General features: G+C 43.2%; 1 protein-coding gene across 1 annotated transcript in view; it reads right to left on the reverse strand.

The window, feature by feature from the left end:
• Positions 1 to 12809, reverse strand: part of esrrb (estrogen-related receptor beta) — a 37817-nt gene extending 25008 nt beyond the window's left edge. Inside the window, exon 1 of the mRNA XM_008282757.1 lies at positions 12740 to 12809. Coding sequence (XP_008280979.1) covers positions 12740 to 12789 — 50 coding nt within the window. The 5' untranslated portion in view covers positions 12790 to 12809. The remainder of the gene's footprint in view (positions 1 to 12739) is intronic.
• Positions 12810 to 21971: the final 9162 nt, after the last annotated feature.

Here is a 21971-nt window from a genome sequence, read left to right on the forward strand (position 1 = left end):
AGTCAGAGGGGGGAGGGTTGATGGGAAAGGGAGGAGGAGAAGATGAAGATGATTAGCAGAGGTCTTCAGAGGGTAGTAATGAATCTCATTATCCTGTGGAGTGACGGAAGGGCCTAAACAGCAAAATATTAGATTGACATTAAGTACAAAATATAATGACTATGTGACAGTTCACGACAATTACACTGTAAGTGTTGTTTCCCTTTAACAAGACATTATGTTAAGTATTGGAGAGATAATGAATTTAGGGTGAACGGAGCACTGAAAGACGAGCCTTAACAGATTCCTTATACAGAGCACAACAACTGCCAGGCATTCTAAAAAGCTTTATGATGAAAAAGATGCATTTCTGAATATAAATATGCAATTTTCACACATAGGAGAGGAGGCAGAGAGGATGTGTGTGTGGTTGTATACTGTAGTGACACTCAGACTGTGCTGTACATCTGCTACAGCTATCCGTCTGTTTTTTTTTCCATCTTTCCAGTGAAGCCGGGTGAGGATCCTAAGTGCTTCATTAGCCACACAGCTACGAAAGTGCTTCAGAGTCCAAACACACACGACTACAACAAACACATCTTTACGCAGTTGCACACATCCCTGAACAAAACAAACACAGACAGAAAGAAAGAAAGAAAAGTTGAAGGGAGACAGAGGGACAGAAAGAGAGAGAGCACTCAAATAACTTAACACACAAGTGCACACACACACACTGAGCGCATCAAGGCCGGGGCATCTCCATAGTTTAGAGAGCACAGCGGACCTTGACTTGTCTCCTTGAGTCAGCAGTCAACCAAAAGGAAACATGATGGCAAGATATTGACTTTTTCACTGTCTGCCTAATAACTGTATTTTGGAGTACATGCAATCTGATGCTGTAACGTGTGCAGACTAAAGTGCAGCCTTTTGGCTGTGGCCACAAAATGCACTTTGAAGTCTTCCTTGCCCATATAAATCTATTTCAGCGCTGCTCTATAACCTCTAACTTGAAACTGCACTGAGAGAACAACAGGGGGGGAAGAAAAAAAAAAAAACTTAGCCCGGACAACTAATTTTTCCATCCGCAAATCGAGCGGATGGAGGAGGTGAACTGGCGGAGGAGATGAATAACTCAGTGTGTTGGGGATGCCGTGTAGACACAGTAACCTCTACGGGTCAAGGCGAGGTCACGCGCTAACATACACACACACCCTTTTGCATTAGGTACCACTGAGGGGTGAAAGGTCGCCTGCACTCGCCTGCATTAACTAAATTGAGCCTTGCATGGCTTATGCAAATTCAGATACAGGGGTTCCTACTGAGTGGCAGCCAGACAGCCCAAGTTGTGCCTTAGCACATTAGTTCCATTAGCATATTGCCAACTAATGGTAATGTTTACATATTTGACATGTCAGTTTACCATCAGCACAGGGAGAGAGAGAGAGAGAGAGAAGAAGTCTCCCGCCGGGCTCTATCTTTCTGATTGGACGAAGCCTGTCAGTCTCGGAGCACTTCAGAGAAAAACCGGAAACGAGAGGCCTCCGCCGCGGTGTCCCCTATTGGTTGGCCGGACTGCTTCTTGCTCTCTGAGGCTGATTTAATTGTGAGGATGGGTGACGGAGGGGTTCAGGCCCAGGGGTCAGTGGGTCAACCTTATTTTCTCACCCTGGCTTCCTGGGCCCGTGGAGATGGGGGTCAGCGTGTCAAATTAAATCTCATTCCCGGGTTTCCCTCCCTGCTGTCATGTATATTCATTGGAGCTCCAGGTGCCTACCACTTCTGGAAATTCACAAAAAGGTTAACTGCTAAAATAAATAATAAAAAATGCCCCCTGTTAAAACCGGTGACCTTGTGGAATAAGCCCTTTGCTTGAGTACTTCTGGAATTTCTCTCCCGCAATATAAAGCCTTCACTATATAAAACAGCCGCCGCTCTGCTCAACAAAATGCTGCCCAATTGTGTCTTTCGGTTACTCTCAATTTAAACAATGCTCGCCACACTTGTAACAGTAGGCGACTGCTGTTCTGATTTACCGCTCTGAAAATGATCCACCTCTGCTCTTTAATGTTCGCGCAGAAACAGAAAAAAAAAAAAGTGAAACCTGTTCATGCCTCTCTAAAATAGAACTTGCCTCTCTTGATAATGAATGCAGATTGCATCCCCATAAATTAATGCGCGGCTCTGTGTTCATCTGCTTTATGTTCTCTGTTTCAGATGGATATGTGCACCTGTGCGATAGGGCACCTGCACTTGGCTTATTAAAGGCTATATATTAAAACGTAGGAGCGCAAGATGGCTCCATTTAGCTTTTATTTCACAAATTCAGAGTAAGCTTAACCCCGGTTCAAAGGCCACCTTCAGGGTGACACTTAGCATAATTGCATAAGTGTCTTAACTGTTTCCCCTCCAGCTCAATGTGGTCATTTATAATAAATGTGCTGGCTGGAATCCCCTTAACTCATTCTGCTATGACACATTATACCACTGCTATGCTTATGTTTTTAACAAGCCTGCATATATTGATTAATGATACTGAGGGACTCCTAACCACTTGAACCTGGCGTATTAATCAAACAGTCTAAAATATTTCTATAAATATTCGTAATCTCTGCTGGGACAGGTCCAATTTAAATCTATAAATACAATTGTAAGGAGAATGAATTATGAACATTAAATAGTTTGACAGCAGCAATAGTCCTAATAAATAATTCAATATGTGGGGCAGGTGCTAATTAGCTTGTGTGCTACACAGACAGAGCAGACAGGAAAGGGTCTGCCCAACTATCTGAGACTTGATGCTGTAAAATCCATAGTTCTGTCTTCCTTCCTTCCTCAAGGTAAGAGCTTTTCAGATTCTGCTGCCTGGCTGCCCAAAGGAGCAGCGCTCGTCTAAGACACAGTATCTCTCCCGCTCTCTTTTTCTCTCTCTGTTCCTCCTCCTTTTGTTCCCTTTGTACCGATCAAAATTCATGCTGAGTAGTAGGTTATGGGCCCGCAAACGCACACTGCGCAGTTTGGTTTTAATCTGATTCCACCTGGCCCTCCTAACAGCATTTCAGATCCCTAATATCATTCCACTGGTGCTGCTGTGACCAGGATTAGCTGGCCTAATGATCTGGCAGCTCGTCTCACACTCGCTGTTCCTCCACTTCCAAGAGGAGAACCGCAGAGCTCTCATTCCTCTCGTCTCAACACTTCCCTCGCCTGCAAGCCAAATTCTGAACATTGGGTGACACTATTGCAAGAACACAGAACGTTCGGGATCTAATTGAGCCAATTTGCAAGTATTCCTGCTGAGAGCCATACCTGCCTCCTTCAGGAGGATCCTGACATCGTCCCTGTTCCACGCATAAATCACAAGCGTACAGAACAAACCTGTGCTCCAGACTCAGACAGTGAGTAAATTCCTGATGTCCTTTTCACTCTCAAGGCCACCAGATGCCAAAAACACCATTTTATAACATTTGCTCACCTCATCCCAGAGTGTCACATCTCTGCTACCTGATCAGACTGAGTAAGTGAAGGGGAAAGGGTTAGTTGTGGGGGTTGACATCTGAAGGCAGGGTGATGGTGATATCAGATGCCCCAGTAGGGGCAGATCTGTCTCGAGGGCCCCAGGCGATGTGGCCTGATAAGCCACTGGCCCCAGAGTCAGCGCTGGTAGGACGAACTCAATTAGCTCCTGACAGACCTCCTCTCAGCCCGGCTCAGCCTCCCCACCACAGCCAGAACCCACTGGCAGCTGCCATGCTGACCTCTCCTCCAGGGGCCACTGCCACCTTTTAACGCTCTGACACACACAGCCGGGAACTCATTTTTGGGAGAGCGGAGACCATAGTTAAAATCTGTGCAGCCCCACAAAAGTCACAGAAATACATATAGATGCTTGTATGCCACCGAGGGGGGCTAGGTGTGTGTTCTCACTGGGGAAAATGTAAATGAAAAAAGGGGCTGGGGCTCTGGGAGGGGTTTTTTGAGGCCCTTGGGGAAAAAGGAAGGAATTGGAGATTCCAAAACACACTTAGCGGGAATATGGAGTACGCCTCTCTGTCTAACTGGCTCCAGGTTAATGACCATCAGGGGAATAAGGGGCCAAAAGACTCTTGGGGCAACGTGCACGAGTGTGTGTGTGTGTGTGTGTGTGGCGTGGGCTTATGCACTCATATGTCTGAGTGTGTGTTTGTGCTGCAGACAGAATATGAAAGATGGAAATATAGGGGGGGGGGGGTGGTGGTTGACGGCTGTGGTTTGGTTGGAGGCAAGCCCGGCGCTCCATAGGGACCCATTCTAATCTATGAGGGAGAGGCCCCTAATTTTGGAGTTTCTCATTCATTAGTCCTGCTCTGGCAGCGAGAGGACTGAGAGGAGGGGGTGGACCTGAGGAGAGGGGAGGGGCCTCTTTATTAACGGATATGCCAGACACTCAGGAGAAGCTGACAGAGATTTATGATGTGCAGATCTATGGAGGCAAACAAAAGGGAAGTCGAGGAGACAGAAAAACAGGAAAAAAAAGGGGGAAAGAGAAAGTAAGCGAGGAGATACATGAGGGGAAGAGCGAGAAGAGGCAGGAAAAAAAAAAAAAGTGTTTATCGTACCAATGGGGAGCGAGGGCCCCCGGATCAATAGCGGGGAGGCGAGGGGCTAGTGCAGGGTTACCACTTGGGGGGACCATGCTGCTCTGCGGCTTGGGCAATTAAGTTTTTTCAGTCTCCAGCAGAGGATTATATTTAGCTGCTTCACAGCGATGTTACTGTAGTCTTTATAAAGCCATGAGCTCACTCCACTACGACAACATGAGCCTCATGCTCCAGCGGCACCACAAGATAGAGCTCGCCAAGAAGCAGATCACATCTATTGATCCCACCCCCCTCCTCCCTCTCCCACTCCTTCCTGTTCCAGAGATGCTGCTGGCAGGAAAGAGAGGGCCTCTCGTGATACAGGCGCTGCTGTTTGTCTGACGTAAACTGTCTGGGCCGCACTGGGCAGATCCAGTTCTTATAAGGGGCTGAGTTCAGGATGTTGAGGGAAGCAACTGGCTAATGATAGAGCTACTGTCGCTGGGCGACGCGAGCGAGGTGTCCGTTGTCCAAAAACTTCCAGCTATGGACAGCGAAGAGTTAACAATCTTCCACGCGGACCCTGTGGAGAAGCTCTCTGCAGAATTGGACAGCTCATCATACTGTATGTAAAAAAGAAGTTCGGGGGGGGATAATTCCGGCGGTACATTTGGGATCAAATTTCTAATTCTGCCTTTTTTATTAGAAAAGATTAGTTTTCATTACATCCATTATGTGGCACAGTCATGGTATAATTTAACAACATACATTTACAATGGCTCCGGATAACTACAAAAAGCAATTATAGTCCACGGGCAAAAATGACCCTTAAAGACACTTTCTTTCAAAGCTCGTCACAAGAAAGCGGCTAATGACATCAGACACAAGCTGCTGTCGTGTGATATGTTACCGATACACTGGCGGCAATATCACAATACATTCCCTCACAGCGCTGACACTTGGGTGGACTCTTGCTTTGCTGCACGTGTTTTAACTTCAAGCTGCTGATAGTTTTGCTATTTATTGTATTGCGACGGTTAAAAAAAAGAAGGAGCAAGTTACTATAAAGATATTTTTTTAAACTGTGCTTCACTTTGTTTAGCTGTAAAACAATAATAGATAAAAAATAAATGTGTGTTTAGATAAATTATCTTTTAGAATAACAGTTTCCTATTTAGTCATACAGTTAATAAGTTATTGTTTATCACAGGCTCTCTGGCATCATAACACAATCAATAATATAATGGCAGATATAAAGATTTCCTGTCATTTTTTTGGCAACCATTCAATAAAAACTACATTTAAAAAACTAAAAAAAAAAGCTCCCACATGACTGACATGTGCAGACTTACATAATAATATTGTAGGAATAAAAAATAAAAAAAACTCTTTCATGCTACAAAAGCCTTTTAAGGCCAGGTTCTGTTTAACTGCCATAAATTCAGTGAAACGCCAGCAGACATCAGCCTCAGCACACCTTTCATGTACTCTCAGTAGGGTAATTATGTAAAAAATAAAGAGGTGGGATTATAAAATATGGATGATGGAAACTTGAGCAACAAATTTGAATATAAGTGCAAGTCATGCAAAGCTGTTCACAGTCCACGGATTTTAGTGGAACAGACGGTGAGAGAGAACAGATCTAAGAGACATGTCAGAGAGGGGGAAGCTGCTCCTGCATGCTTTTATTTTTTTCTTTACTCTGTGTGTGTGTGAGACAGAGAGAGAGTCACAAACAGAAAGACATATTATTATAAAGGGTTAAGGCCATTTAACACAGTCCAATGTAAATCACAGGTTTAGACACAGTGGCTGTGCGTACAGGGGGGACGGAGGCATAGAGCCATGCATGAAATTACTTCATTAATCTTCTTCTGATAGGCTGTCCTTGTTTAGGGGGAAACTCTACCTGCCTAAAACAAAGAGCCAATCCTGCCTCCACCGTAAATTATCCTCTTCATCAAAAAACAAGAAGAGCCAAATATAAACAGACAAACACACATGCGAGCACATGCACTCAAACACACACAAGGCGAAATTAACAGGCCAAAAATTAGCAGGTTTATCAGGCGTCCGGGATGATTTAAACACAATCAGATGTGTCAATGTTTGCAAAAGGCTCACGGTCGGCGTGCATTCGCGGCACATAGGTGAGATTAAAATGACGTGCATGAGACGAAGCGTGTTCGTCGAAAATGTAACCTCGCGTTTCGAGATGTCGCTCGACGGTTTGAAAGAACAACTCCGGAATGAGTTCACGCTAAAAACACTATTGTTATGACTGTCACACGCCACAGCAGTCGTAGCAATAGCCTCTAGCTTTTTACAGGCTCATCTCTACCAGCTGCCACACATTCTCCATAAATAGTGCTGGTAATAAAAAGGCGGGTGGGCCTAACTGATTTATACGGCAGCGTCCACCACCACACCATTCAGGAATAATTAAACTTTGGGGATATTTCCTGAATTAATGCATCTCCTTCAGGGGGGCCTCCAACACAGTCTTGCGTCGTGGGTTCACCTGCCAGCCACTCAATATGACCATTTGATTGCACTTGATGCTGCAGGGGTGGTCTCATGAGGAGACGTTTTAACTTGTTTTGCAACCAACAGGCAACGACGCAAGCACGTGGTTGTGTAATTTAAAGGCAGGTAAACACGTAGGAGGAGCACGCGCTAACAAATCTGCCTCGTTATCAGATTAAATTGTTGTATGACATGACAAGTTAAAAAAAAAAAAAGTTAACCTGTAATGATTAGCGCCCGAGGCAGGAGAGAGTCAGAAACAAGCAGATTGAAATGTAATTTAATTTTCACCCCCATGAACAAATTTGAAAAGTTTGGAGCGAGTTGGGGATCTGAATCGAGGCAAATGAGAGTTCAAACAAACAATTAAAATGATGAACCATGGCTCTAAAATGTTAAAAAGAAAAAAATAATAGGCATGAATGAGTGTAAAACCCAACAAGTGCATGTGGGTTAAAGGTAATTAGCATTATTTAAATGGAAGAGCACTGCTAAAGCTGAATTAGTAAGAACATTTTTAGAAAAGCAATATTTTCACACAGCCAGATTATTTTTAATGTTAATTTTTAAGTGGTCAGAAAACAAGATTTTGCAACTCAAAAGATTTGCAAGCAGACTTTTTCTATTTCTAACTAATAATATCATATTGGGTCAAATTATATATGGACAAAGAAATGTGATGTCTTTTTGGTTATTGGTCACATCTACTCTCTCTCTCTGTGTATTGTAGACACACCCAGGACCCTGCATCAGTCTTTTTAATTCAACACTTTGAACAGTTGACGCTGCCATGCCCCTGAGCTTTCCTCCTCTCCAGCTACGCACCGTGTGTGTTTTAGCATACGAGCACGAAACACTTGAACGCAGCTCTCCGACGAGCGATGCCAAAAAAAAAAAAAAGAAACAAAAGGAAAAAGTGGTGCCTCTAAAAGCTGTGACGAGGCTCGCGCAGGCCGGACGGACGACTTGGTGGAGCTGTCAGTGGGAATCAGAGCTGCTACTGTGACGGACGGTTTCAATATTGATTTCATAAATAAACAAAGCTAACCATCGATCCTAATGTTATTTTGCATTTCAATTACTGCTCCGAAACATAACCTTCAAACAGCTGACCGCTCAATACCAATAGCCTTCGCTGATAAACACCCATATAGTTACCCGCCTTGCGTCACGTTTTCTAACAAAGTGTGAATTACTACGACCAGAATCAGCTTCGAGTGTAACGGAAGACGACAAACAAATATTAATGGAACGCGTCAAACTTGGACAACACAGCAAACTTTAGCTTTTCAGTGTTTTCTTCTGACTAATGCAACACTTCAGCAGCTCTTTTCTTGACGCAGGTATTTTTTCTAAACTTCTGCATGTGTGTGTGTATGTATACGTGCATGCATGCATGTGTGTGTAAATGAAGAGGAGCCCTTCAACGTTGGAGCAACAGGAAGAAGTGCTGACGCACTGTGTCAGTGATAGCACTCTGCTGCCACAAGGGCATGAGAGCCCACATAGGCTAGCATTATCCTTCTAGACTAATGGACCTGGGTATTTTTAAACAGATTCTCACACTGCGGTGGAGGTGTCCAAGGTTACCGTGGACGAGAAATTAGGAGGGACGCATGCGGTGACGGTTGGTGATTTTCTGTGCAGGTGGATGTCGTGAAACAGCCAAAGCGGCGTGGTGGGTAATCACCAGGGTGGTGTAAAGGCCAGACGTCAGATGAGCTCTCAAGAGATAGCATGTTTAGGATAACAATAAATTGACTAATTATATCAAAAATAAAAGGAATAATTAACTAGCAAAATGACACACATTTTTTACATTTAATGCACTAATTTAATTTAAAAAGTGCAAAATAATCAAGCCAATTTTTTAATACAGAAAGAGCCTGTATGTATGTATGTGTGTAACTATTATTTTCCAATTAATGACCTGAACAGTGAAGCAGCAGAGGGAGGTGCCTGATGTGGCAGCTCCCTAAAAGCCAGCCTAAGCACTAACTATGAACTCAAATACCTCTGGAGCTACAGAATAGTTAACATCCAGCGACTGCCAATATACTCTGCATCCCCATTTGGCCTGGAGAGGGACAACATGCTCCCCTCCCCGCCTGCCCCACCACCACCACCACCCCCCACTCAGCCTGAGTTGAGTGACATATTTACAGTGAGAGTAATGATACTAGATACCAGAAATGAGAGGGCTCCAGCGTGGCCAGTGGACTCAGGAATCTCTCTAATGAATTGGACAACAAAGCCCTGTTGGTACAAGGAAGAAGTATTTAGAATTGGGCAACAAACTGAACTTAATCACATTAGGTTTTTTTTTTCTTTAAAAGGCACACCATCCCAACACCTCCTAAAAGCTCTGCTGGATGAGGAGGGTGGGAGTGGGACAGGTGGGATGGCTGGGCTGCACGCTGCTGCTACAGAGGCCACCAGCTACTGGCTCATAGCGGGGTGGCCATTCTCGGCCAGGAGCCTCTTCTGGTAATGTATTCTGAAACCAAATTACCGTAAGCTGATCCCATCTGGATAGTGTCTGTGCACGGCTGCTTTGGTTACCCACCACTGCCTCTAGCCTGTGATAGCATCTCCATGAAGACAGCAAAAATCTGATTAACCCAATAACAATGAAACACTTGGTCAAAGAGCAAAGAGCTTTTAACTTAAGATACACTAATGCAATTCCCTCGCCTTGTTTTCTGAAACCTAATAAGAATCAAGTGGACGGACTGCTAGGGATGGGGTGTTTGCAGGCTCTAATGCAGCAACCTGGGAATGAAGTCAAATAAATTGAAATCTAATTCATCACTGTGTGCTAACTTCTTTCTGCTTCTCTAAAAATACATTAAAAAGCTCTTATTTCATGAAGGGAAATTGGATAGCCTAGTTAGTTTATTGCAGTGGCTCTGCCAGGGCTTAAGGAAAGCATGGGTGTTGATGGAACGGTTCAGAAGCAGAAAGAAGTCACATCTCAATCCGCTGCCGCTCTAAACATGTGCATTTTCTAGCAAGCACTGAGGAGCTCACACTGAGGAGCCGTAGCTGACTTCTGGAAAGTGTGAGCAGCCACACAGGATCAACAATAAGCTTACAGTAAAGAACTTCCTGAGATATTTAGACTAAAACGAGTCAGGACAATGTAAATAACAGGACGATGGGCTGCACGAGGCAATGCAAGAAATTCTGAGCAAATAAATACAGAATACTTGGTAATAACTTTCAAATGCATTTCTAGTCTGTAAAGAAACACAAGGACAGAACTCTGTTTCCATCGAATTCCCCGACACACTGATTCCACCACTATATCGTGCTAATTACACGGAGCACATACGTCCCACTAATCCTCTCACCCAAAGCATCACGGCCACGTCCAGCCCTCAGTCAGGGGCTGCAAACGCCACTGTACAATTAGCAGGAGAGAGCTGAACCAAAAAGAGCCAGAGCTGGAAGGATCCCACAAATAAACTGCTGGTAGGTAGAACCAGGAGAAGATTTCAGACGGATTTTTAAAGTTTTTTAAAAATATATATTATTGCGTGCATTTTATTGGGAAGAATTTCTGACTACACGTGCAGTAATTGGCTGAAGTTATTTATACATTAAACACCTGTTCACAATTCAGCTTTGGGAGGCTTAATTCTCTCCTCACTGTCACCTCACAGCATGAGGATACATGCCAGGCAAATATTATTAACATGGGGTAAGAAAACGCAACTTATTTCTAGTTTAGAGAGTGATTAAATATTAATTATTATTCCCTGTCGTTGTGTACAAATTCCAAATCAGTGCACAGCATCACGATCAATAATAATATTTACAAATGTGTAGGCTATGTTTTTTAAAAAAAGAAATGACAAACCAACAGATTAATTAATATTACTGAACAATATTTAGCCTGCACACATTTCTGAACTTCTTCTTCTTTCTAATAAATGAACACAGAGGATGTTAGATTGTCTTCAAGTGTAAAACTTAATATTAAAAACTGAGAGAGAGAAGAAAAAAAAATCAAACAAACTGAAACACTTTTTAAACAAATCATTTTCAGCATAATTAAAAATGTGGAAAGTTGATGTGTTTTTTTACTTTGTGCAATAAATATAATTCAGTATTTGTTGGGAACTGCAGAGGAAATAAAAGGCAGAGGGGTGTAAAGATCTGTTTAAAGTAGATATAAATTGCAGCAGCTTTGCTCACATGAGAACACAGTGAAAAACATAAATACGTTTCTACTTATAACACCTGACATGTTGGAGAAACGTCCACTTTGCTGCTGCTGTTGGTGTAATTTTAAGTGTATCAGAGGGAAAAGTGAGGATATATGTTCCACATTTAGGGGGAAAAATAAGGTAACTGCATACATGTCTAAGATATTAATATGTTCTCTTTTTGAATTTGTGTTGATTGAAGCTCAAATGAATAAAACGTGTGAAGTAAAACAAAAGACACTGACAGAACTCGGCTCACTAACTCCACAGTGTTTCTAGTTGAGAATAAAAGCATTGCTTTGAATGCAATAAATAAAACAAAACAAAACTGAGAGCTTAATTAAGGTGACAGAGAATCATATTAAGAACATGAAAACATCAGTTATGAGTCCCCACAATTTGGTATAAAAAACGCATTTTGTAATTTGGAAGAATTTTCTACACAATCCAGGAAAGAAAATTAAAATTGTCTGAGTGCACTGAAATGTCTTTAAACATCTTATCTACAAATCGACTGATTTTATTGCACAGTGTGAAAATAATAAATGCTGCTAAAAAAAAAAAAAACTATAATATTTAAACTGTAGTCTAATGTTCTGTGGGGTTTTTTAAAAATACATAATCTAGGATTTGTTGCTGCTAAATATTATTGCACCATATCAATAAAATCTATTTCAAAAAACCCCAAAGCAAATAAAAATGTGCTTTAACTATATATAATTTATTTAGTTTTAAACGTATCGGTGGATTTAGAAAGTTTCCTCCTGCAGGCACTGTGAGCCCAGACTGTCCCACGAGCTGCTGAGAGAGCAGCTCGCCTGGCGTGCCGCTGCCTGGGACAGACCCAGCAGCTCACCGAGGGTTACAGGGTCCTTTCATTCGCCTTTCCCCGGCTACAAATATATATTACAGCGTGTAATTTATCCTCTCCAATTCCACGGATTCACGTTAATCTCATCTCCTTAAAATATTATTCTCATTCTCCCTGGGCGGCCGGATCTAGGAACAAAGCCATCAGCAAACAAGCTCCTAACCCAACTGGACAGGTACCCCCCAATTCTTTAGAGGGGGGGCAAAAAAAAGAAAATACACACTTTGCAGAGAGAGGGGGGCAAGTTAAATCAATCGTCCATGCTCCGAATGATATTTAGAAAAAGACATTTGCTCACACAATAAATCTACACACGCTGGCACGTATATGCACAGTTGCACCTGCCCTGTTGCTCAATACTGTCAAGTCTGGCGTTATTTAAAATCCCTCAACAAAAAAAACAAAGAAGGGAAAGTGTGCACGAGTTAAGAAAAAAGTAAAAGCACATCAGTAGGAGGGGGGGAAAAAAAAAAGTTCAAGACCTTAACTAGTAGGATTCAATAAAACAAGAAGAAATTGTGAAACAGCAGAGGGAGGTTAAAAAAGATTTTAAAAAAACAAAAAAAAAGTGAAAGAAGGAAAGAAGGTGCACCTACTGGTTATGATAGCTGAGAGGGTCTGGAAGACAAAGTTCTGAAATGTCCATCAGTCCAGTTTTAGCATTCCAGGAATGAGAGGAAGAGGAAAGAGAAAACAATTGAGACCCGCTTCTTCCCCAAATGATAGCACAGCACCCTCAGAGACAACGCCGCCGAACGCCCCCTCCAGCACCGCTCCCCCCAGCCTGCACAGGTATGTCGGACTCTGATGGATTGAGTGTGTGTGCGGGAAGCATGTGTGTTGTGTATGTGTGTGTGTTTATGTATATATGAGTGGGAGAAAGAGAGAGAGAGAGAGAAAGAAAGAGAGAGTGTGTCTGCAAGTGAATGTATGACAGCGAGAGAGGGAGAGAGTGAAGGGGGGAGGGACGGATAGACGGAGAGGTAAAGGGGGGAGAGAGAGAGAGAGAGAGAGAGAGAGAGAGAGGGGAGGCAGCAGCAGCAGCAGCAGTGGTGGGATGAGCGCTAAGATGGAGAGAGCATGAGAGTGCGAGCGAGAGGAATGACTCTTTCCATGGTCGGGATAGGGCTCTTTAAGACTCAAGGGCTTGATGAATATGGAACAGCTGCTGTTGGCTGGCTCTGAGGGGCAGGACTTAAAGCGACAGAGGGGCCGGCGGAGCAACCGGGGAGGAGGGATCCGAACGCTCACAACACACACACACACACACACACACACACACAGACAAAACAACCGATCACATGAACAACAGAGATGCAACCCGGGAGAACAGTCAACACACAAAAGTTCCCGTCTCAGCTGAATAAAAAAGGAGCAACTCTGGATGCTTAAAAATTCAAATAATAAAACAGAGGCTGTGAGCGTCAGTGCATCACATTTGTGGACTAAAAAAGAAAAGTTAATTTATTTTGTGCTGACTTGTAGAAAACTGCATTAAATAACAAGTGTTCTAAACTATCTTTAGGATTTGATTTTTTTATGATATTACAAAAAAAAATCACTTTTTATGTTGATATTCTTCTTTAAGTTTCTATATTTTGCAGAAACATGCAGTGACATCAGACAGGAAAGTATAAGCAACGCTCCTCCACCTGACAAATAACTTCACCCAGCAGCAAACACCTCACGATGACAACACTCGCAACGAAAAAAACACCCAAACGTCGCCTGATCCATTATATAAAACATAACAAAGTCAAACATGACACCAGCCGAAGCCACAACGCCGCCGAAGTTCCAGCGAGCAGTCGAGTGCATCTGCAGCACTTCACTTTCAAAAAGCAATAGCTCTCGAACCACCGAGGACGGTAAATGTATTTATTGAGCTGTGTCGTTAGCTCCATTTGCGGGTGTTACATGTGAGGGGACCATTGTGAACCTTTCACCACCTGTGAGAGAGGATCTCAAGCCATAACTCATATTCTGGAAGCCCATCAGCTTCTAAAGCAGCGGAAAATCCAGCTCTGTCTTCTCTAACCCCAGCTTTAGAAGCGCCTGTGTTTCACTGTTGATCAAGCTCAGTAAGAATGCAGAGAATGCAGATAGCATTTCACAGTCAGTGAGGGTCTCCATGTTACTGTATCCCCACATTATAAGAACAGAGCTTACCATGGCATCTTGACACTTGGCTGAGTCGAGCAAGAAGAAACAGCAGCTCGCCCGCTTCTCAAAAACTCACAAGGTGCCTGACAGTGGTCCTCAGCCTCTTCAGCCAAAAAAACAAAAACCCACGAGCGAGCGAGCGAGCGAGGAGGAGTCGTGATCTACCAGCAGATTCGTGCGAAAAAGTGTGTTGTGTCGCTCTGCTGCTCTTCGGTTTTCTCTGCTGAACAGGAACTGCATAACCCCTGGAGAGGAATCCAGTTCCATTCATCGGCTCACGTTTCTATAATCAATGCAAAAACATCACGCAATCCCTATTGATCATCACAGGCCTATTGATGTGCAGCAATGGTGCCTCCACAGTGGCACAGATCACACAGCATCTGGTCTCTTTTTGTGACAAAACAAACGACTAAATAAATGAAACTCCAATTAAGATTGATGCCAAATCAAACACCTGTCAGTTTAATTCATTAAAGAGGGGAGGAGGGGGGGAGAAATCAGTGAAACGCAGACTTCAATATGAGCTAAATATCAAATAAAAAGGAAAACACGACATGCTTGTACACTCAGACATTTATTCAAGTCGTAGCACTCCAATCTATCTCCTTTGGAAGGTTAAAAATATATAAAAAATACTTCCAAATAGGCACCAAAACTATCAAAACATGTTCTAAATGGACCTGGTGAAGTCAGGACACCTGATTGCCCCAGAGCGGGCTACTCTCTCACGCGCTATCATCCTGGTATCTAACTTGTGTACAGCTTTCACGCTGATATCCGTTTTGACAAATCACATTTCTGCATATTTCCTGTGGCCTCCCAACACTTGACACCATCCAGACTTTTGTCATGCAGCGTGAGCTATGAAAGCCCCGCTGCCGTTATCACTGCTCCTTATCAGCTGGCTTATGAAAAAAAATCACAGCGCGTGACAGTTGATTTGACAGGAAGGGATCTGATACAAATAAATAATAGACCTGTAGTAGGCAAACACTCCATCACGCGGGGCATGACAAAGTTAAGTATGACAGCAGGGAGCAGGACAGTGTTGGGCATCGAAATAGTTGTTGTTCGCTTGTTCTGTTTTACATTTTTTTTGGTATTGCTTTTATTCAGGCTGTGTATCACATGTGTTGGTTTAAATATATGTAGGTGGTGCATTTAGTAAACAATAAATAACTTGAGAAAAGAGGAAAACAGATTTACTTTAGAGGTCTTGAGTCATCTTGTTTGTAGAAAAACTATAAAAAAATACATCTTATAAGTGTCATAAAATATTTTTTTCCTACAAAGTTAATGTTTGTCCACAAAAGTTGAACTGAAACCTTTAATACATGTGTTTTAACAACTGTGTGTTAAAGTCATGTAAACAAGTTTGTTGTGGAAGAAAGGCCACAAAAGCTCCTAACCTCCTCAAAACCACCAGATTTTGTTGATAAAATAAAATAAAATCTGAGTTGTCTGAATCTAACAATTTTATCCAAACAATTTCTGAGACACTAAACATCTACAGGCCTTTAATAATATATATATATATTTAACCTTTTGGTGCACACAGAGCTGGTCAGATCGATCAGATCATTCAGTGTCTGCTCCCACAGGAAAAGCTGCGTCCGCGTGCACTGCACATGCCTCAATTAGACCCAACCGGCGCGTGCACACTCGTGTAATTTACACTGCGCGTGAACAGCGAAATTCCAACTAGAATTAAAAAAAAAAAATTTTAAACTTCAAATATATTTTTAAGAGCTACACAAAACAGGGAAAATGCGACCAGTGAGCGTGAGGCTGGATGTGAAGCAGCGGCTGATGGATGTGTGGTGTACCTTACTCGGACAAGTCATGTCACATCCCCGGCTGAGCGCAGCGCACCGTGGACGTGCTGTGTCCTCCAGGTTGTTGGTGCTGCTGCTTTTTGCTGCTGCTCGCTGCTGCTGCTGCTCGTTGCTGCTCGTTGCTGTTGCTCGCCGCTGTGGATCTGCGCGTCTGAGCGCCCCGTTTAACTGACACACGCCGCAGCCGCACCGCCAACTCCTCCTCCGGTGCGCGCCCTGTGGCTAAACCAAACACCTCCAACCCGGCAGGCAGCGGCGGCGGGGACCCGGGCAGCGGGGTCAAATGTGACTAGAAGGGGGTGGAAGAGAAGTAGGAGAGCAGGTAAAAAACACTAGTTAGACATGTGTTATGGGCTTAACTTTTTAATTAAAAAAAAAAAAAAAAAAAAAACAATACAAATATGTCCAATATTACTCGGTAGTTGTTTGATTTTTCTGTAAATTCTTACAGACGTTAAAAAAAAAAAAACGTGTCTTTTTTTATTCTTATTATTATTTTTGCCTTTTTGTCTGTGCAGCAGCTTGGAGTCTGTGAAGCTGCCTTACAGGCTGTGGTTTGGTTCGTTTTACCTGGTGGGAACTTTTCACCTGAGAAAACGGCAGGTGACGTGTGCAGGGTGCGCGCCATGGCAGTCGGCTGGTTTCCACTGTCGATGAATAAGTAACAGGACAATAGCAGCCTGTCGCGTCTGTCGCTGTATCACGTAACCCAGGCGTTCACAAATTTCACAAACTCCTTTTAATTTGAGTTTTGGGGCCACAGGTAAATATTTATTGATGTTATTATTACATGTAGTGGACATAATGCATAATACTGACATTTATTTTTCTTTTTTTTTTAATGCCCATACCAATCCATATTCTGCATGAGCCCTGGTGGGCCTCCAGCCTTATTTACTGTCAGCATCCCAATGACATCAATATGTAAAAAAAAAAAATAATATTTTTTCCCAGCAACACTCGACCTCTGACCCGTACTACATATAGTGAATGCACAGACTTCTCATCTTCTCTGTTCTGTCCTGCTTCATGAAATGTTTTCCTTCCACCCATTCTCCACTCTCCATCACTGACTGACTGCCTCAGCTGTCGACCCAGAGCATAAAGCCAGCCTGACAGCAGCAACCGACTCTATCATCTCCACTAGAGGGAGGGCTATCTCACAACAAGGCCACCAAGGAGCTGCATCAGAGGTAGCTTCACTTATTTATTTATTTCTCCCCCAGCTTGATAGTGTAATTCAGAAACTGAATGAATGACACTCAGGACAGTGCCAACAAACCGGGCGCACAATGGAGACTCCACTGCATTTACTTCTGGAAAAAAAAAGAGAAAAACTATCCATTACAAATGTGTAATTATTGTCCTTAATAGATTAATTCATGCTGAAAGATAGAAATGGGTTCCAGGCTATTGATGTAATCATTTCACTGAGGAAATTAAGTGACATTAAAAGAATGATATTGTCACCGTGAAAGTATCATTGATTCTTTTCGAATGCAATTAACTGTATTTGAAAATGGGACCTGCACATTGAGCTGTGCAAGGAGCACTGAGGATCACTTCATTTGTGAGAGATATAAAGACCAAATTATCCCATCAAAGAGAAAATCTATAAATGTAATGGCACGGCGCTCCAGCACTAAGGAATGACAACAGCGGTCCTGTTCAGTTCCCTGTGTGTTAACCAGAAGCGAGCGGCTCTCGACGCCCAACAGAAAGATTATCCACACTGAGAAAGTAAAGCAGAGAATCGCCCAATTGAGCGATTGTGAATTATTGCCGGCTAACGTAAACAATCCTCTCTGTAAGAGCGGCGAGTGAGGCGGTAATGTGTAATGTCATTGAGGCATTGCTGGAAACAATCTTTGCAAATAAATAGTTAGTAGACAGACAGTGAGAGTGACCTTTTGGTGGGAAAATCTCTTTTAAAATTCACAGTTTTGCTTAAGAGTTAAAAGAAATAAAAAGTCAGCAACTGTTTTGAACTGAAACTGAAATTCTCTGAACAGATTCTCAACTTGCGTTTGTCTGTTTCATGTCGTTGTAAACTGGATATCCGTCTTCATATTGTTTAGATTGTCCATTAGAGAAAACAATCAAATGCTGGTGGACGACTGTGCACAGATTTCTCTTGTATCCTCTCCTGCTTGCCACTTTGATGGCTAAACGATTACAGCACTACTAGAGGCTCAAGCACTTCTAAATCCAAAAAGATGAAAGCTCACGCCCTTGTCATCATTTAGGTTTGCCTTTAGAATCAGTGTCACCATTTACATACAGGTATGCGTGCACCATTTTTGGACAACACCAGTTGTTTTGTTGTCTTTGCGTTTCTGTAGTTGTGCACGGAGTTTTGATGGATTCCAACAAAAGCAGGTTTGTGCAGCAATTGCTGGTCCACACAGCTCCCTAACTCGATTACAGTGTTGGTAATCCACTGAAAAGACATTCAGTGAAGAGGCAGGCAGAGAGAGAGAAAAACATGAAACATATCAGGCGCAACTACTGATGTGATGTCCGAGCATCAGAGGAATCAGGCATCAATCTCCAGTCCTGGTCAGAAATGCAGCATAATTCAAAGCCAAACATTTTTTCAAACCAAATCAGAGGGTCCAAAGCCTCTCTCCCTCCACCTGCTGTCAGCCACCCTCCACCCCACCCTCGCCTAAATTTCATTTAGGAGACATCTTTCTCCCTTTCCCTCCTGCTCTCATGCTCTCTACGTTGCTGCCTCTCCTCTCTCTCTTTGAATTCAGTGCTATAGCCTTTAGATTTACTTGCTTAACAAATATGGACAGGGCACCTAAGTGGTTTTTGAAATCTTCGAATGGACTTTGGAGTGCCTGTGCTGTGCTGGGTGACAACCGTCCCTCTCTCTCTCTCACTGTCTAACCCATGTGTGTGTGTGTGTTGGCCTGCATGTGGTTGTCTGGTTGTCTGTCCGTTCATGTTTACGTCTGTATGTGAGCAGCGTGCAGGCGCATGCATGTATATGGCTTCCCCGCGCTCTCACAGACTCCCAGGCTGGGAGATGGTAGCGCTGGGTGGAGCGGCAGTCTGGAAATGAGATAAGGATGTCTGATTCATAGGATCTGACAGGAAATCTATACTCTGCAATGTTTATAATCCAGCCATTACTACACAGCCGAATGAAAGAACAATAATCCAATCATTTACTCCATATTTACCTGAGGCAGATTCTCGGCTTTAAAGGCAAAGTGCATCGCGCTGTGACGGAGGCTGTAAAACGACTGATATGGCTGAGGTTGTGGAGGGGCAGTTTGGAGCTCGGGGAGGAGAGGAGGAGGAGGAGGACAACACCGAGGAAGGCGAGGATGGACTGTCCTCGGGGGAGATGTATGTCCACAGGAGACGGGGTGGTTCACCTGTGCGCGCTCTGCAGGGTTAAAGGTCGTTCATTACTCATCATTAAGACCTTATTGATTTATGAGTAACGTACAAAACGGGGAGTCGCTGGAGTTTATGAAACGTGAGGTTAAAGGTGACGGAGATGAGCGCGCTAAAATTTACCTGCGTGAGACAAAAACGCGACACACGGACTGTACTGTATTGGAAAAGGTTCTACATTTTAAAGTAATTTGGCTCCCACAGAGTGATCCTGTGTCATCTATAACAGAGAAGTCCATACAGGGAAGGTCTAAGCATGGAGGAATTTTCTGGTGGGGGTTCACTTATCATAGAGTCTTTCATGGACAGTATGAGCGGCTCTTCATTGTGTACGAGGGGGGAGGTTTATCTTATTTGGAAAAGTGAAGGGGGCCTGCCCTTATCTGTCAATAAACAGTAATTAGATTTTGTGGCCGATAGCGTCGATTGGTTTCTAATCTAGCTGTCGCCCTAGACGTGTGTAATTAAAATCCTGATTGATAAAGGGGCAGAAGCCCGCCCACGCCACCACTTTACCAGACCCTACCCCCGACCCCTTCAAAACACAAACAAGACAGAGATATGAAAGAAGGCCTGCGGAGAAAACTGCACTTCATATTGATCAGCTCTATCTGCCTTCCTATCAATGCCCTTTTCCCACAATGGAGAGGCTAGTACAAAGGTTTCCCACGTAACACTTCATCGCTAATCTTCATCCAGCTGATGTAATCATCCCTAAAACACAAACACCGACGGTTTACCGAGGAAAACTAAAAAAAAATTTGGCTACTTGTGATCACCACCAACAAAGCATTTGCATGTGTATGCAAAAAAAAAATAAGAAATTTAAATATGCTTACCACTAATGAGGGGACGCTTACTGTGGCTGGAGTGCAATCAAGGAAAAACAGCCCTTAGGCGGTTAAGAGATGAAAAAGGGAACAATGCATTTTATCTACTTAACAAATGGGCCTGTGAACACAAGAATAAGGTCCAGACAAACACACACACACACACAGGTGAATGTCAAATGTGCATCACGCATTACACAAATAAGGTAATACTTTCAAGTCAGAGGACTCCCACAGAGGGATGCCAGGCTGAAAGATGTTCAAAAACAGTGCCTCCAGACTTCACTGTCATCAGGGTCCATGCAGACAGACAAGGCTGGAAGAAAGGCTACGTGCTGTCTAAATTCCAGAGGAAAAGGGACAGAGAAGAAAGTAAAACAGCGAGCGAGGAGAGCGGCACGGAGAAAATACTCCAGTCAAAGAGGCATCCAGCTGCAGGAGCTCGCACGTTCAGCTGCTCCGGCCGGCAAAATCTCATCATGACCCGAACCTTAGAATGGTACCATGACGGCATGAGGGGGAGATAATCTGTCTTACGGAGTCAAATTTTTTACCTAGTTGTCTGCAGGATTTTTTAAGCTCTGTAAACTGGGAGAGAACGCCGCTAGCAGCCTTGTGACCTTTCCTGTATGACACCGGTCACCTGCTGATATGTGTGAGCGTGCTGACCCACAGCAGTGAGTGATAGCTGCATACTCTGCTTCACCCCCCCTCTGTGATGCCATAACGCACACACACTAGACCCACTGTTGAGCGGATAAAACACCTCCTTCCACATCCAGAACATATAAATCACAAGTGTGTGTGTTTTGATGGGGTGGGCATTCTGGAAACCACTGGCCCAGTGCTTAATTTGATTCTTATTGGAAGGTAAAATTTCCAAAGGAAAACTTCCATTGGGCACAAAATGACCTTCCTGAGTTTTCACTTTCTTGCGCAGTGAGAGAGATTGAGATTGATAAATTCTGGCAGTGCATGCATGGTATACCTCATTTAGCCGTTGTTTTTTTTCACTAAGCAGTGATTAATAACTGGTTACCTAAAGAAGAGAAAAACAGACCATAGAATAAATGTGGGTAAGGAAACGTTCAAGTTGCTTGTCTTGTAAACATGTCATTCAATCTTTCCCCTAATATTGCCAATAATAAGCTATATACTTATCAGTTGCATTAAAACCTGCCTTTTAACTCTTTGTCATGCTTCGACTCAGTCACCATCACAATTCGGCCCTCAGATCACACTTTTCCTTTTTCCAACACATCGGCTTCAACAACTGTTCACTCGCTGCCTAAAACGTCCCACCTCCTGACAGGTGCCACGTTAACAAGCTAATCAATGGCACTCACATGCTGTGTTTTAATGCTGATCGATGTAAACGGCATCACTAGCGTCCTGAAAGTGAGAATATCGGAGATGTACGAATAAATGATATTGTTTTACACTTTGGCCACGTTAAGCTGTTGTTAAAACCCACAGAAGTCTTTTGTTAATAAGTTTATTTAGATGTAATGATTTGTTAGACATTTTAGAGGATGTTGTATGATGTTCTTACTTCACTACAGATTTCTGCAGTTTGCTGCCAGATA

The sequence above is a fragment of the Stegastes partitus genome, unplaced genomic scaffold (assembly GCF_000690725.1).
Source record: "Stegastes partitus isolate 25-593 unplaced genomic scaffold, Stegastes_partitus-1.0.2 Scaffold8, whole genome shotgun sequence".
In the NCBI taxonomy this organism is placed as follows: Eukaryota; Metazoa; Chordata; class Actinopteri; family Pomacentridae; genus Stegastes; species Stegastes partitus.